This window comes from Elaeis guineensis, chromosome 8 (genome assembly GCF_000442705.2).
Source record: "Elaeis guineensis isolate ETL-2024a chromosome 8, EG11, whole genome shotgun sequence".
Taxonomy (NCBI): Eukaryota; Viridiplantae; Streptophyta; class Magnoliopsida; order Arecales; family Arecaceae; genus Elaeis; species Elaeis guineensis.
In genome coordinates, this window is record NC_026000.2 from 6,327,625 (window position 1) to 6,342,792 (window position 15,168).

The 15,168-nt window shown below is 45.0% G+C and overlaps 2 protein-coding genes across 4 annotated transcripts in view; one reads left to right on the forward strand and one right to left on the reverse strand.

Annotated features, from left to right (window-relative positions):
- LOC105050544 (elongation factor Ts, mitochondrial) overlaps positions 1 to 15,168 on the forward strand; it is a 38,724-nt gene that overhangs the window by 17,741 nt on the left and 5,815 nt on the right. The window contains exons 1-4 of one of the 3 annotated variants that reach the window (XR_012134040.1): positions 10,731 to 10,909; positions 11,527 to 11,791; positions 11,887 to 12,059; positions 14,279 to 14,368. Coding sequence is in view for 2 of the 3 variants with exons in the window: in XM_073242921.1 (XP_073099022.1) it covers positions 11,548 to 11,791; positions 11,887 to 12,059; positions 14,279 to 14,368 (507 nt within the window). In the remaining variant the exon portion in view is untranslated. Of the gene's footprint in view, positions 1 to 10,730; positions 10,910 to 11,526; positions 11,792 to 11,886; positions 12,060 to 14,278; positions 14,369 to 15,168 lie in introns of those variants that run through there. The other 2 variants (XM_073242920.1, XM_073242921.1) reach the window with 2 other exon arrangements.
- LOC105037297 (outer envelope pore protein 24B, chloroplastic-like) lies at positions 597 to 1,566 on the reverse strand. The gene is made up of 3 exons (XM_073242731.1): positions 1,357 to 1,566; positions 1,050 to 1,265; positions 597 to 941 (listed from the first exon to the last, which is right to left on the reverse strand). Exons 1-3 carry the CDS (start codon positions 1,564 to 1,566, stop codon positions 597 to 599), a joined length of 771 nt encoding a protein of 256 aa, XP_073098832.1.

The window sequence follows — 15,168 nt, forward strand, 5'->3', positions numbered from 1 at the left end:
TTATTCTTGTCTTGACACTTGTATAATGGTTGATTATCTCTAATTGGATTTCAATGGTGTTGATAGGCTTATAGTTTCTGATAGCCACAAATGATGTTTTTCAGAATTAATTAAAATTTTCTGATTTGTCGAATGATGTGGCACTGCATGGCGCAGCAGGGTCTATTTAAATCCTGTCTGCACCTAGGGTTATGAGATGCTGCTCCATACCTAGCAAAACCCTGAAACCATTATTCTAATTTACAGCGATGTAGATGATTTTATAAATTATTTTATTTTTAAAATATATTTTATTTTATTGAGCTATTTATAAGTAAATTATAAGCTATTTATAAATTATTTTATTTTATTTAAAACTTCACATCAAGTTCTAAACCATATTATTGCAGACATAAGAAGAGCAACTCTGAACAAATACATGAGATAGAATAAACAAAAATAATTGATAACTTCAAGAAGGATTTTTTTTATAAAAATATTATATTTGTGCGTAACATGCATTATAAGCTATTAGATAAATATTATGAAGATCCGAAGAGTCAAATTTCATAAAATTCTTTTCTAAACTCATCATTTTTTATTCTTTTTATCTTTAATTATTTTTTATTTTTTCTATCTAGCTCGAGATTCTTCGACGATGCCTGATAGATAGCCTTAACCGAAACACCCCCTTCAAACTTTCTCGTCACCACAAAATCCCACGAGTTCTTCGATATGTCATAACATGGCTCCACAGTTCTCCTCAGCACCCCGTGGGTGTATACATACTTCACCTTACAATTCCTCGAATCCAAAGCATAACTCACCGTCACCTTGTTCGTCGAATCGAATGCCACCATACCATCGATGCCCACTCGATTGTCCCCACAGGCATGCGTATAGGTCAAACTCACCGTCTTGTCCAAAACCCTCACCGAATTCATGAACTGAAACCTAACATCCTAAAGACAAAAAAACAAAAATCAAAGATGACACATAAAATCACAAACCTTAGCCCTAAAAGTCGAAGCTTGCAAGGAGAAGAGGGATTAAGGGATGCGATGGATTGCCTTCTTGGGGACGTTGTAGTCGATGATGAAGGAGTTGGGCTTCTCGAGGGAGAGGGCGAGGCCGTTGAGAGAGGGACTGTGGATGGTGGTGTCAGTCATGGAGGCCTTGAGCTTGAGGTCACCGGCGTTGACAGTGAAGGTGGCGGAAGCTGAGCTCTTGTCCACCTCATATCTCCCCTTCACGGAGCTCCTCCCTCCCCGATCGGCCATGGATTTCTTCGACGATCCCATCAAGTCTCAGCTGCTATGATTCAAGGCCACCTCCTTCCTTTGCTCAGACTTCAAGTCAGAGTCCTACATCGCCAACCTTCGCTCCTTCGTCCCCCTGGAAAGCCTCGCTGTCGAGCTCCGTGCCCATCTCACTGCCCTCAAGGTCGAGCTCACCAACCTCATCAATTTTTTGCTGTTTTCCATCCTCAGAAGTCTCGATCGGATGGGAGGCTTGAAGCGAACGAAGCTTCTCCCGAAACTCTTCCAATCCTCCCACGATCCCATTCCACGCGGTTTCGCTCCACATGACGAAATAATTTTTATCCACGTGGCAAACGGAGATAACCCAACGCAGTTGCTTCATTATATATATATATATATATATATATATGTATATGTATATATATATATATATATGTATATATATATATATGTATGTATATATATATATATATGTATGTATATATATATATATGTATGTATATATATATATATGTATGTATATATATATATATATATATATATATATATGTATATATATATGATAAGAATAAGAATTTTATAATGAAATACATCTTTGAGCAATTTAACGATGAATTGATTCACTTTATAGTATAAGCTGCAGTCAATTGTTTGTAATGGCCTCGAATTCAAAACCTGGTACGGGCAAGTTTAGAGTTGCTACATAAATATCTTTTCACATAATGCTTCATTTTTTCTTTTTGATAAAAGAAAAAAAACATCTTTAAGTGATCTTAATAAGGCAATAATCAAATTGTTATAATAGAGTTACCTTAAGATACACAGCAACATCAATATGGATGTCATAATTAAAATCTCTACAAGCCAATCAATCTATAGAATAATTAGCTTTTTTAGAATAATATGTGTTGATGCAAAAATCCACCGACATCGGAGAAGCTAGAGTCGAGGAAGTCGCGGTCGCCGTCGGGACCTGCAAAGAAAGTCTAAACTGGAGTTGGGGGTGCTCCGGCAAGACCCTCTGACGCTCAAGTCAGTTCTCTGCCTCAACAAGAATGGAGTGCTCGAACGAAAATTTTAGCAGAGTTTTTAGATAGAGATTAGAGCTTAGAGAATAACATATCTGGGGGTCCCCTTTTTATAGGCGGAGGGCATAACAGATTGACAGCGACGTCTGTAACTGTCCGGTAGTGGGCCGTTCGGGGCCATGAGGAGTTTGTTACGGAGAGTAGTGGAGTGGAGTCGTGGCCATCACCGTGGCCTGCCACGTGGAGCCTGTTGTGGAGAGTGGAGTGATATCCGTTGTCGTGACTTGCCAGAGCATGATGGAGCCGTGTGGGATCCGTTATAAAAAGTGGAGCAGAGTCGCGGCCATTACTGTGGCCTGCCAGAGAGTCCAGGCCTGTCGGTCGAAGCTCGATTGGGGTGTCTGATGGAGAGGAGTAGCTCTCCATCTGAGAGGAGCTCGGATGTTGCTGGCGAGCTTTCTACCGTTGGGTGCCTTGGGCGCTAGTACTGCAGACGAAGGTCATCTGCTGTAGAAGCTCGGTCAGGGGCTTTCTGTAGATGAAGTTCAGTTTCACGCAGAATCCGTCAGAAGGTCGACCGACAGTGGATGTCGGATGGCGCTGAAGAGGTTCACCCGCTGGAGGGGTTCGGCTGCTGGAGCCCGTGCGTCGTAGGAGTTTATCCGAAATCTGTCCACTACAGAAGTTCGGTCAGAGTTTGGTTCCCATAGAAGTCTGGATGGGGATCATTTGTTGAGGAAGCTCGATCGAAGCCTGCCTGCAATAGAAGTCCGAAAAGAATTCGTTCACAAGGGAAGCTCGGGTGGAGGCTTACAGTAGAAATCCGACGCGGACCACTCGTAGTAGAAATTTGAAGTAGACCACTTGTAGTAGTAGCTCGGAGTAGATCGCTTGTAGCAGAAGCTCGGAGTAGATTGCTTGTAGCAGAAGCTCGGTGTAGATCGCTTGTAGCAGAAGCTCGGAGTAGATCGCTTGTGGTGGAGGCTCGGAGTCCGGTCCTTGTAAAAATTCGGATGAGGTCTACCTGCAATGGGAGCTCAGGACTGAGGTCCGGCTCCCGTAGGAGCTCGGACGAAGCCTACCTGCAGTAGGAGTTCGGAGAAGAAGTCTGGCTCCCGTAGGAGCCCGGATGAAACCCAGAAGGCGGTCGACCGCCGTAGAGACTTGGATGGAGCCCGTCTGTCATGGAGATCTGCTGTTGGGAAAGTTCGGCCACTGACGAACTGACGTAGTTCTGGAAGAAATTTGGATTGGAGTCGATCGAATCCTGTCGGAAAAGATCCGGAAGGGGTCCAGAGAATGGTTGACCCTTGTAGGAGATCGGTCGATAGCAGAATCTAGAGAGCACTTGGAGCAGCCTGATGGACAACTGAAGAAGCTTATCGCTGGAGAAGCCCGGGAGATACGGCAGGAGTTCGTCCGTCGGGGGAATCCGGTCGACACTTGTGGAAGAAGCTGTGGGAGATTATCCATCGGCAGAACTTGAGAATATTGCGGAAGCTCGACCGTCGGAGAGGTTCGGAAAGATGTTACCCAAGGTTGGACGCCGGTAGAGTCCCAGGAGAGTCACTCCTGGTACGAACTTCAGCTGGAGAGGATATTTTATACCCAACACCAGTCTCCCTACTTTCGAGTTCGAGTTTCGAATGAAGGAAGTATAGAGAAATTTTTACAGCCGAAGTTGCCCCCTTGAATTCTGTGCGTGACCACCCTCAGATATCTTGGCATTTAATGCACGCATGTCGGAGTCTTTTCAAATCGGGGTGATCCGAAGAGACTTTTCAAAATTTTTGCTGGAGCGTTGCTCTAGGTACGGTGCAATAATGGCCTTGCCAGCTGTCAGCCGCTTTTAGCCGCCTGCTGTGGCGAGTGGAACACGTGGCGAACATGGGTCAGCCTGGGGAGATCCACGATCATTATAGCACCGGATCTCAGGGTCTATTTAAACTCGTCCTTCTTCCTCCGGGAGTTTCATTCTATCTGAAAGTCCTGTTGGTGCCCGCCTTCTTTCTAAGAGCTCTGACCTTCCTCGGCGTCCGTTTTGGCCCAAGGTGTTCTTCGAGTCATCCCTGTCCCTGCATCTCTGCATCCTTCGGAGCAGCTTAGGTTAGATCCAGAACTTTCGTTCCTTCCCTCGTCATTTAGGTGTTCCTTCTTCTTCATTTTTCTTCTGCCGCATTCCACCTGTCTGGTTCCCCACGGACCTTTTGTCTCTTATTTCTTCCAATTTTTTTGGGATTTTTAGGATTTTTGCTTGAAATGTCTTCTGGCATCTCCGCCTCTAGCGGTTTCGGAAGTTCGTCTGCCTCAGTTCCTCAGAACCCTCATACTGTAGATGAACCCATATCTAGGGTTGGGCCTCGTCCGATTTTTACGCCGGACGTTATTCCCTGTTCTCTGACTCCGGACGAACTTCTATTGATAAGGGTTCAGTATGGAGTTCCTCCGGAGTATGATTTGGAGCTTCCTGGTCCCGCCGACCGGGCTAGCACCCCCCCACCTGGCCATTTCTGCCTGTACCAGGAGGCCTTCCGTGCTAGGCTCCGGCTCCCACCTCCATCCTTCGTCGTCGCTCTTTTTCATTTTCTAGACATTTCTTTAGCTTCAGTCGTGCCGAACTCTTTTAGGTTTTTGATAGGGTTCCTCTCCCTTTGCTACATAGTCGAAGTTCAGCCATGTTTTCTTTTGTTTAGGTATTTTTACACCTTCAAGCGCCACCCCTCGGCAAAGGACTGGTGGTACTTCTCTCCCCAGTTCGGCAAGAAGGGGTTGCTCAAAGATGCTCCCTCTTCTATCCATAACTGGAAGGGGAAGTACCTCTACGTCCAATGTCCGACCTTAAAGCTGGGATTGCCCCCTTTGGGCTCCCTGAGGGACTCCGTCCGTCGGGCTCCTAGCCTGGGGGAGGACGACCTTCGAGCTGCCCGAAACTTCTTAGTTATCCAACTCCTTCCCTTTCCAACCTTCTGAAGGAGCAATTTCTGTTCAACATCGGCTTGAGTCCCCTGGATCCTGCGAGTATTCCATCTTTCCTTTTCTTCTTCTTTTCTTCTTCTCTCCCCCTTTCTTTTTTTTTTTTAACCATGCGTCACCTCTTCTATTTTTCACTCCGTTGCTGATCTCTTTTTCTCTCTTTTTCTTTCTTTTTTTTTTTTTTTTTAGGAATAGACGCCGAAGCAGCACGAATGCTTGCCAGGGGCCTCAAGGTTCACAAAAGAAAAGGCATTGCGGCCTCTGGGTCGGCAAAGAAGGCCAAAACGGAGGAGACGAGCTCGGCCACACCTGCCCAGGTAGCCCTCACTGTCGATGTTCCTTCAGACGTCGAGTCCTCAGTTCCCTGAGCCTCTTCGAGGAGTTCTCCCGCCGAGGTTCCCACTTCGGGGGCCCGCTCCGAGGAGATGCCAGGGGTTGAGAGGGGGAGGAGAAAGAAGATGGTGGCCTGCAGGGTCAGCGACCGCTGAGCTGCCATCGAAGAATCCCACGGCTCTGAGGAAGAGCCGGTGGAGAATCTCTTTAATGACAGAGACCTGATAAAGCGACTGGTCGACGGGTGCGTCCTGCCCGAAGTTGTCCAGAGGATCATTCGCGCCGATCCCGAACAGCGGATTTGGGACTCTCTGGGATCCTTTCTCGAGGTAAGCAGATTCACTTTTCTCCTTCCCCTCGCTCCTTCATTCAATTAACTTCTCAGCTTTCATTCTGACCTTCTGGCCGTCCTTGCAGATCGGGCACCAGCTCCTCACCAACATCAAGGTGATGAACAAGGTGAGGAGAGACGCTATCCAGGCAGAGGAAGGTCGCCGGGCTGAGGCCGCCCACCTCAAGGAAAAGGCTGCCGAGGTAGCCAACCTCCAAGAGGCACTTGAGAAAGAAAAGCAGGCCTCGGAGGAGATGGTGAGGAAGGCTGAGGCCGAGGTCGCAAATTTGACGGAGCAGATTTCGGTTCTGATCTCGGAGGCCAGGAGCCAAGCGGTGGAGGAGTTCAAGGCCTCTGCTGAAATGAGGGATCTGAACGTCAAGTTCGGCCAAGATGCATTCATCAAAGGATTCGAGCTCTGCCAAGAGAAGATGGTCAAGAAATTTTCCGAGCTTGACTTCAGCTTCTTGGATGAGGCGTCTGAAGATGAATCTGGGCCCTCTCCTACTGTCGCTGCCACCGCAGCCCCCCTTCCAAGAATACCGGGCTTTCCAACTCCTGCTTCGGAGGTCTGAGACCTCTGATTTTGTATTTTTCTTTCACTGCAATTTTTCTTTTTTCTTTTATCTTTAAGAGACATTCAATCAATAAAATTGGGCTCCTCCTTATGTAGAACTTCTCTTCTCTTTTCTTCTTTCTTTCTGCAATGAGCCACGCCTTGACGCTTTTGTCTCCCGATGGTAGTACCCTGCCGAAGCGCTTTTCTTGCCACAGAGAGTCCCGCTGAGGTCCACGATCCGACATCTGAGGAAGAAAGTCCATCATTTAATAAAAAAGTCGAGGGAGATGAAGGATGAACTTCGCAGGCTGAGAGAGAGCCACTTAGAGGCCACTACGGAGGCCACCTACTTCTGGAACCTCCACATGAAAGGGATCATGGATTACAGTCGGAGGAAGGCGAACTTCGAGAAGGAGCTCGAGGAACATAAGAAGCGCGCCAGCGACCGATCTTGGGTTTAGGCTTCCAAGATCAGCTCTCTTGGAGCGGAGCTGTCGGCTGCACGGGAGAAGATCGGTCAGCTGGAAGGAAGCTCGTCCTGGCTTTCGACTCGGGCCGACCACGATCGAGAATGGTCGAAGAAGTTCTCCGACCTTCAGCAACAGCTCCAGGACATCGAGGCGAACTACAATGCATACCGGGCCGGCTGGTGCAAGTAGGTGGACGACTACAGGAGGAAGCTCAGGATGGCGACTGACGAGGTTGCCCGCCTTCAAAGGCGGTTATCTGAAGGGGCCCAGTTCGTCTCTGTTCGGGATCCCGACGAACTCCAATCCCTGAGAGGAACTATAGAAGAGCTATCTGTCGCCCTTGGAGAGGGGAAGACCGAGCTGCAGTAGTTGAAGATCCAGCTGGTATACGAGCAGCAGGCGGTCAAGAATGCAGAGGCGGAGTCTGAGGTCCTGAGAAAAAGGCTCCGAGAGGTGGAGAATGAAAGCCAACGATCTCGTCGGATGTATCTGGAGATACTAATAAGGGAGAAAGAATTGAAAGAAGAAGTCGAAAGCTTAAGGCACTCCCTGATGAGGGTCGAAGCCGAAAGTTCAAAGTCGGAAGAAGCCGGGCTCCCTTAGGACTCTTTTTGCCTTCCGTCCTTCTATGTGTCCTCTTTCTCTGTTCTTATCGTTTTTCTTTTTTTCGGCCTTAAGGGCTTTGTAATGCATACTTAGTTAATGAAATGAAAAAAATTTTTTCATTACTTCTTCTACTCATGTGTTGAGTTGTCGTTTGCCGAACTTCTTTCGATTTTTGCCTTACTCGATATCGATGTCATTCGAAGGTACCCAATCGTCGTCGCATTGACCTGTCCCTTTTGTTTATGGCCACAGATTTATTCGGGGCCACTCGAGTTTGACGCTTTCTTTCGGAGTTCGAGCTCGGGGGCCTGAACTTTTCGTCGCCTTGAGGAAGCCGTCTTATCCTTGGCCTGTGTTGAGAGCCCTCTTGGAGACTGGGAATTTTTGATAAGAATCTCCGTCCTCGCTGAGATGAGGTCCCCTGTATCTTTGATGTAATTTATTTTTTATTTATCGCTGGTGTAGTTTGTCGCTTTCCTTTTTAACTTCCCCCCTTTTTCTTTTTCTTTTCTCGAGTGAGGATTTTTCCTCTACTCTTAGTGGGGTCGCGGGAGCGCGGAGGGGCCGTCGAGAAGGTTTTCTTTTTCTTATCTGGTCTTGAATGATCGGATCTTAGTTGACGTCAGGACGAGGTTCTCCTCCTATTCCTGATGTAGTCGATTTCAGCTCAGGTTAGGACGAGGTTCTCCTCCTATTCCTAACAGGACTGTGGGGGCACATATGGGCGTTGCATGGCCTCTCCCCCCATCCGATCTAAAAGTAATCGGGCCTTCGACTTTGCTCATGTTAGGGCGAGGTTCTCCTCCTGTCCCTAACAGGGCTGTAGGGGCACATATGGGCGTTGCAGGGCCTCTCCCCCCATCCGATCTTAGGAGAATCGGGCCTTCGACTTTGCTCATGTTAGGACGAGATTCTCCTCCTATCCCTAACAGGGCTGTGGGGGCACATATGGGCGTTGCAGGGCCTCTCCCTCCATCCGGTCTAAAAGTAACCGGGCCTTCGACTTTGCTCATGTTAGGGCGAGGTTCTCCTCCTGTCCCTAACAGGGCTGTGGGGGCATATATGGGCATTGCAGGGCCTCTCCCTCCATCCGGTCTAAGGAGAATCGGGCCTTCGACTTTGCTCATGTTAGAGCGAGGTTCTCCTCCTGTCCCTAACATGGCCGTGGGGGCACATAAGGGCCGTTGTATGGGCCTCTCCCCCCATCCGATCTTAAAATAATCGGACTTTCAACTTTGTCCATGTTAGGACAAGGTTTTCCTCCTGTTCCTAACATGGCCGTGGGGGCACATAAGGACCGTTGTATGGGCCTCTCCCCCCGTCCGATCTTAAAATAACCGGACTTGCAATTTTGCCCATGTTAGGACAAGGTTCTCTTCCTGTTCTTAACATGGCCGTGGGGGCACATAAGGGTCGTTATATGGGCCTCTCCTCCCGTCCGGTCTTGAAATAATCGGACTTTCAATTTTGCCCATGTTAGGACAAGGTTCTCTTCCTGTTCCTAACATGGATTTATTTTCGTTGTCTGAAGGGGTTATCCCCTGTCGTTACGGATCCATGCCAAAAGGGAAAGATGTGCAAATCTGAAAGGAATCTTGATTTAAAGCAAAGTCGTTAGTAATACATTTACAGGTTTTTCAAATCCCATGGTCGTAGAAGGTCTGCTCCCCGTCGAGGTCCTCCAGAGATGGAGTTAATGATCCCAATTGGAGGCCGATCTCCGGGCTGCTCTTCCCTCCTCGGTGGCTCAGATTGTGGCAGGGCCCTTGGCCGATCCTCTCTACCCTCAGGCCGGCATCGAATGAACCTGTCGAGCCGACCTCGTCTGATGAGCTCCTCGATCTCGTCTCGAAGTTGAATGCATTCCTCTGTGTCGTGGCCGTGGTCACGATGGTAGAGGCAGAACTTGTTAGGATTGCGCTTCCCGGGATGTGTGCACATCCTTTCTGGCCTTGGAAGCTGCTCCCTGACTTCCATTAGCACCTGAATTTTCAATGCGTTGAGGGGGGCATAGCTGCGGAATCTTCCTGGGGGAGAGCCCCACCGAACTCTGCGGTCCGGGCTTCTCTGCCTGCGTGCTCGGGGAGGAGTCTGGAGCGCGCTTGTGCCCGGGAGGAATCCGAGAACGTGGCCGAGCTTCACTCGGCCCTCTTTCAACTGCGGGCTTGCTGGAGTCGCCCGCTTGCCGCTCCTTCGCAGCTTCCTCGTCCTTCAGCTTGAAGGCTTCCTCCGCTCGAGCATATCCTTCGACCCGAGCCAGCTGATCGGCAAAGTCTCTGAGATACTTCTTTTTTAGGGAGAAGAGGAGGTCATTCTTTTGAAGGCTGCTCTTTAAGGCGGCCATTGCAACCGATTGGTCCAGGTTCCGGACCTCCAGGGCGGCGGCATTGAAGCGGTTGACGTAAGCTTGGATGGATTCTCCCTCCTTTTGCTTGATGTAGATGAGAGACTCCGAACCTCACCGGAGACGCCGGTTGCTGACGAAATGAGCCACGAACTGGTGACTCATCTGATCAAAGGAGAAGATTGTACCCGGCTTCAGTGCCGAGTACCAATTCCTTGCTGCTCCCTTCAAGATAGACGGAAAAGCTCGACACAAGATGGCGTTTGGCGCGCCATGGAGCAGCATCATGATCCGAAAGACCTCCAGGTGGTCGACCACCGTAGTTGTATGGGTTGTACGCTAGTTTCATGTTAATCTAGTTTAGTTGGAAAGTAGTGTTTCCGCTGCCTTTATCAGCATGCCCGGTTGAAAGTAAAGAAAGAAATGCACATGCACCATCACTTGGTGTATACATTTAACATTACGCTGTGTTGCTGCCACTGTATATTGCACCATCAGACCCTGCATCGACTTAAGGATGCTTGAACATGTGTTATGTGGCTGAGCTAACAGCAGCAATGGTCTTATGATTGCTCAAACTCATGTAGAACTGCTTAAGCCCATGAATTCTGTTCTCTGATGCATGCCAAGATATATGGACGGCAAAATACACAGGAAAAAAATAAAAAGGGGATGTTTTCTTTTTCCTTTGCATAAGTGTTTATGTTGTATAATCATTGACCCGGGGTGGAGGACCTTCTTATTGAAATTTTAGAGGTAGATTTCTCGTGTAGTTCTCCATAGGCTTGTGCTCGCCAGCAACCCATTTTTTCAACTGCGATGTGGTTGAAGTTATGAAGCAGGCTGGGCCGGACTTCTATGGATCGACACGTGTGTGCAGTGTGCCCCCGTCCGATCTGGCTGGCCGACGTCGAGTTAAAACAAAACCCTCGCGCCGTATCCCCATTCCCCTCCCTCTTCACCACACGGGGTTTTCAGAAGATCCATCTCGTCCGATATTGGAGACAGCGCTTTTTTCTCCGAGGTTGTTCTTGATCTTGTTATCCTCTGCTCACCTTTTTTCGCTATTTTTCGTATATCAATAGGATGATCTCAAGCGATGGCACTTGTTCTCCTCCATCCATCTGACAAAGCTTCGAGCTTTTATTCACTGGCTTCCCTCCCGATTTCTGATCATCTCGAAGTATTTTTTTCGAAAGCAATTGGTTTTGATGCCTTCTTGCATGATTTTTCTGGTACAATACTTTATCTTCGTAAATTTTTGTCTATTCTTGGATGATTCTTGGCAATGCTATCCTTTCCAAAGATTCGGCCGGCTTTTTTTTTTTTTTTTTTTCCCTGGCCCTTATTTTCTTTCTCGATGGTGCATTGCATTTTTTTTTCGAATTAGGTTGCGAGCTTAAACGTTTTCTTGTTAAAACTCTCACCCTTGGTCCATTTGCCTGTTTTGATCTTTTCACACTTCATACTTTCTTTCTTTTTGATTTTTTCATGATTTTTGTTTTAGCATCGTCTGGTAGAAATAGTGTTGGGGAAATTGGCGTATTAAGAGTGCTATATTTCTCTTTTTTTTTTTTTTAAGAGAAAGACAAACATGAATAAAGATCTGAAATAGTGATTTTCTTGTTTTTTTTTCACCAGGAGTAGTATTAGAGTTTTAGCATGGCTTGTTCTTGGGTCGCTAAATTATCAAAAGAGTTGCTGTGCAAGGAATTGGGCACTTACTGTCAGCCTCGACATGGAGAATTTGGCAACATAAATTTTTTAAATTCGATGCTTCTAAGAAGGTTTAGCACTGAAGTGTTTGCTTCCGAGCAGATGAATCTTATTAGACAGCTGAGAGAAAAGACGAGCGCGCCCATAAAAGAGGTCAAGGCAGCGCTTGTTAGTTGTAATTGGGATATTGGTATGTTATCTTCTTTCACCCTTTGGGCCATTGCTTGCTTACCTAGAATTGATGTTTTCATGCACTGTTCTTTACTTGTTAGTGTATTTATGCAGAGGCTGCACACAAGGACCTGAGAAAGAGAGGGGTGGTGCTTGCATCGAAGAAGTCGTCACGGACTGCTGCTGAGGGTTTACTTGCACTGGCACAAAATGACAATAGGGCTGTTGTAGTTGAACTTAACTGCGAGACTGATTTTGTTGCAAGGAACGAGATATTTCAATACCTGGTCAGTATCATGCTTTTGTAGATCTTTTAGCCCAGTATATTGCCTCTAGCATACAATTTGATTATGAAAACCTTAAACATTCCCTTCCTAAGTATTCATTTCTGTATTCTCTATTCTTCTATTCCATATTTAAAGTGTTCCTTGTTGGGTGAAACTGGCTAGGTTCTAGATACCTTATGCATTTGATATATCAACAAATGTTTAAGTTGGACCATCCTACCAAAAAAGATTTGGTGGTTCATAGTGTTTGCTTTGGAACTTTAATGTCATTGTTATTGCTTTTAATCTAAGATTAAAAAAGTTAATGCTTGTTGCGGACAAAGGCTCGGTCCGTCACGTGAGATATTGTCCGCTTCGGTCCATGGGGCTCACGGTTTTGTCTTTTAAAAGAGCCTCACGTGAGAAAGATTTTTTTCACCTTATAAGCGCGAGTCTCTCTTGACTCACAATCGATGTGGGACTATTGGTGCCTTCCATATAATTAGAACCACAACAGAGCCCCCCAGTCAAGGAGGACTTCAATGTGTATAGTCCGAAAAGCCCCACAGTTAGCTGAGGCGGACCTCAGCCCCAGAGAATCGAGGCTGACCTCGACTCCTACCTGGCGCACCATTGTTGCGGACAAAGGCTCGGCCCGTCACATGAGATATTGTCCGTTTCGGCCCATGGGCCTGACGGTTTTGCCCTTTAAAAGGCACCTCACGTGGGAAGGATTTTTTCCTCCTTCTAAATGCGAGTCCCCCTTGACTCACAACCGATGTGGGACTATTGGTGCCCTCCACATTATTAGAACCACAACAATGCCAATGTCATAATATCTCCACTTCGCTATCAATAGCCGTGGCCCCTGCAAATCCCAAAGGTATCTTATTGCAGTGGAAATAAGTGAATTCACTTGTGGTCTTATACATGGTCAGATAACCATAACCATAACCATTAAAGCTTCATCCCAATTGTTTGGATCTGCTTCATGAGTTCTTATTTCCAATTATTCCGATTTATGGCTGCCATTTGATGTTATTGCAATATTTTCCATACTTTTTCCCACTCATTCCATTCATGTTATGTCAGGTCTTCCCTCATGTTCCGTATCATTTGACAAGGTTTACAAACCTCTTCCAATCAGAGCCTCTTCAGTTCTTTATGGTGTGACGCATGTAATGATAAAGATCTTTCTTTTGCTTGTATGCCATGAAATAAAGCAGTAAAGATACTGGTAAAGAAATATCCCTTCTTGAGCCTTGAGGGTTTTGCATCATTTTTCTTGCCTCTATAAATTGAAATAACAAAAAAAAAAAAAAGACTAGAATTTCATCAATCTCCTAAATATTAATATTCATAGTCGGGAAGAATTTGTTCATCCAAATGTTTTATTAAACTGTCCACATTGAATTGTCCCATTTGTATGTAAAAAAAGAAAAAGGTCAAGTGCTATCTAAGTAGCCTCAACACCATGTTTACAAAATCTTGTCTTGTTATTGAATAAATCAATGGAAGACATAATGCACGATTTTGGACGTTCATCTACTTGGCACCATGTTGACAGAATTGAACTTGGCATACTGGTTACAATTAAATAAATTCTTTAGTCTCTTGATCTTCATCTAAGATCATGTGTTCTACGTATAGACTTTTATCAGTGAACTTTAATCTTATACCAGTCATATTATTTTCATTTGATACAAACTACTATTTCCATATAGTTACGAACAGGAAGTTGAAAAGAAAACAAATTGTTGGCTGTTAATGCATCAATTTCAGTTTATTTCTATTTTCTTTCTCTTGTTTTCTTTTCAGTTTTTACCATGTAATTGGTGGGAGCTCTCCAAATATATTATCGATACTAGAATCCACTGAGTGTAGGAACTGAATGACATGCCAATCTGTCATGAAAGCAGAAGTCCAACCATGAACTGGCCATGAATGTTCATTTGATCTTATACAATAATTATACACACCCACCAATACCATGATGTGTATGCTTAATGTATATTGAAACCAATTAAGACTTAAATTGAATGTTAAGAAATTGTCGGTCTTATAAAGTTTGGTTGGCAGTTGTCTGATGGATGTTTTTGAATTTCAATGGACCTATCTTACAATTCTACGTATGCTTTCTTTCCATCTTTCGTCTTGGTTTTTTTTCAATTTAGGCAAAGGAGGGTTTGCTTCTCAGTTATTTACTTTTGCTGAGGCATCACCAATCATCTTCTTTGCAGGCTTCATCTTTGGCAAATGCAGCCTTATCAGTTGAAAGTCCTGTGCAGCAAATTCAAGCAGCTTTTCCTTTTGGCTCTGAGTACTTGGAGGTACACAAATATAAATTGGGTTATATTTGAAATCATGTTTAATTCATGATGCAGAGTTGACAAAGCAAATAAATTCAGAAAATTTACTACTATATGAAATTTTATTTCTTCCCTTTAATTCCATGCCAGGAAATTTTCTCTAGCCCATTATCTTTTTCTTATTATCATTATCATCATCTTATGTTACTAGCTATTCTTAAAGGATCTAATATGCAACCTGACTACAATATTGTCTTATCAACTGTCACCTACATCCAGAGCACTAATTTAGGTACCTCTATCTTTTTCCTGACAAATATTAAGTCATTTTATGCATATTTTATTCTTCCTTCTATATCACATAATTTACCATTCTGGTACTAATAAAAAAGCATGGTTGTTGCATGACATGACCTGCATAACCTCCATAAAACTAGGCACTGAGTAAGTAGTTTTGTTTTTTCCAGCTACACCAAAATTGCAGCGAACAAATTGTTTTATAGGTCTTAAAGGATCGTTTCGATCTACGATGTAAAACTGGATGCTCATTTGAAATTGCATGCCAAGCAATTAACATGTTATTTTGTAAATATAATATAAATTTAAATTTGGATAACTTATCAAATATTTTAGCCTTCTAGAATATCTAGAGGACTACTAACATTTATATCTATCTACGTATAACAAATATTAACAATGCACATGCAGTGACTAATGGGATGCCTAAAAAAGAATTCCTTATAGGTATTTTTGTTTTCCTTCTTTCATTGTAAGATAAAGCTAGGTTATTGTCATTTAACTCATTAGCTATAATTGAAGGT

Bases quoted from the DNA above. Each gene is read 5' to 3' on its own strand.
- LOC105037297 (XM_073242731.1), bottom strand. From the start codon at position 1,566: ATGTGGAGCGAAACCGCGTGGAATGGGATCGTGGGAGGATTGGAAGAG. The intron at 1,266-1,356 runs GTTGGCGATGTA...GGATCGTCGAAG, and splicing joins AGGGGGACGAAGGAGCGAAG to AAATCCATGGCCGATCGGGG. The intron at 942-1,049 runs GCAATCCATCGC...TTTTGTCTTTAG, and splicing joins ACTACAACGTCCCCAAGAAG to GATGTTAGGTTTCAGTTCAT.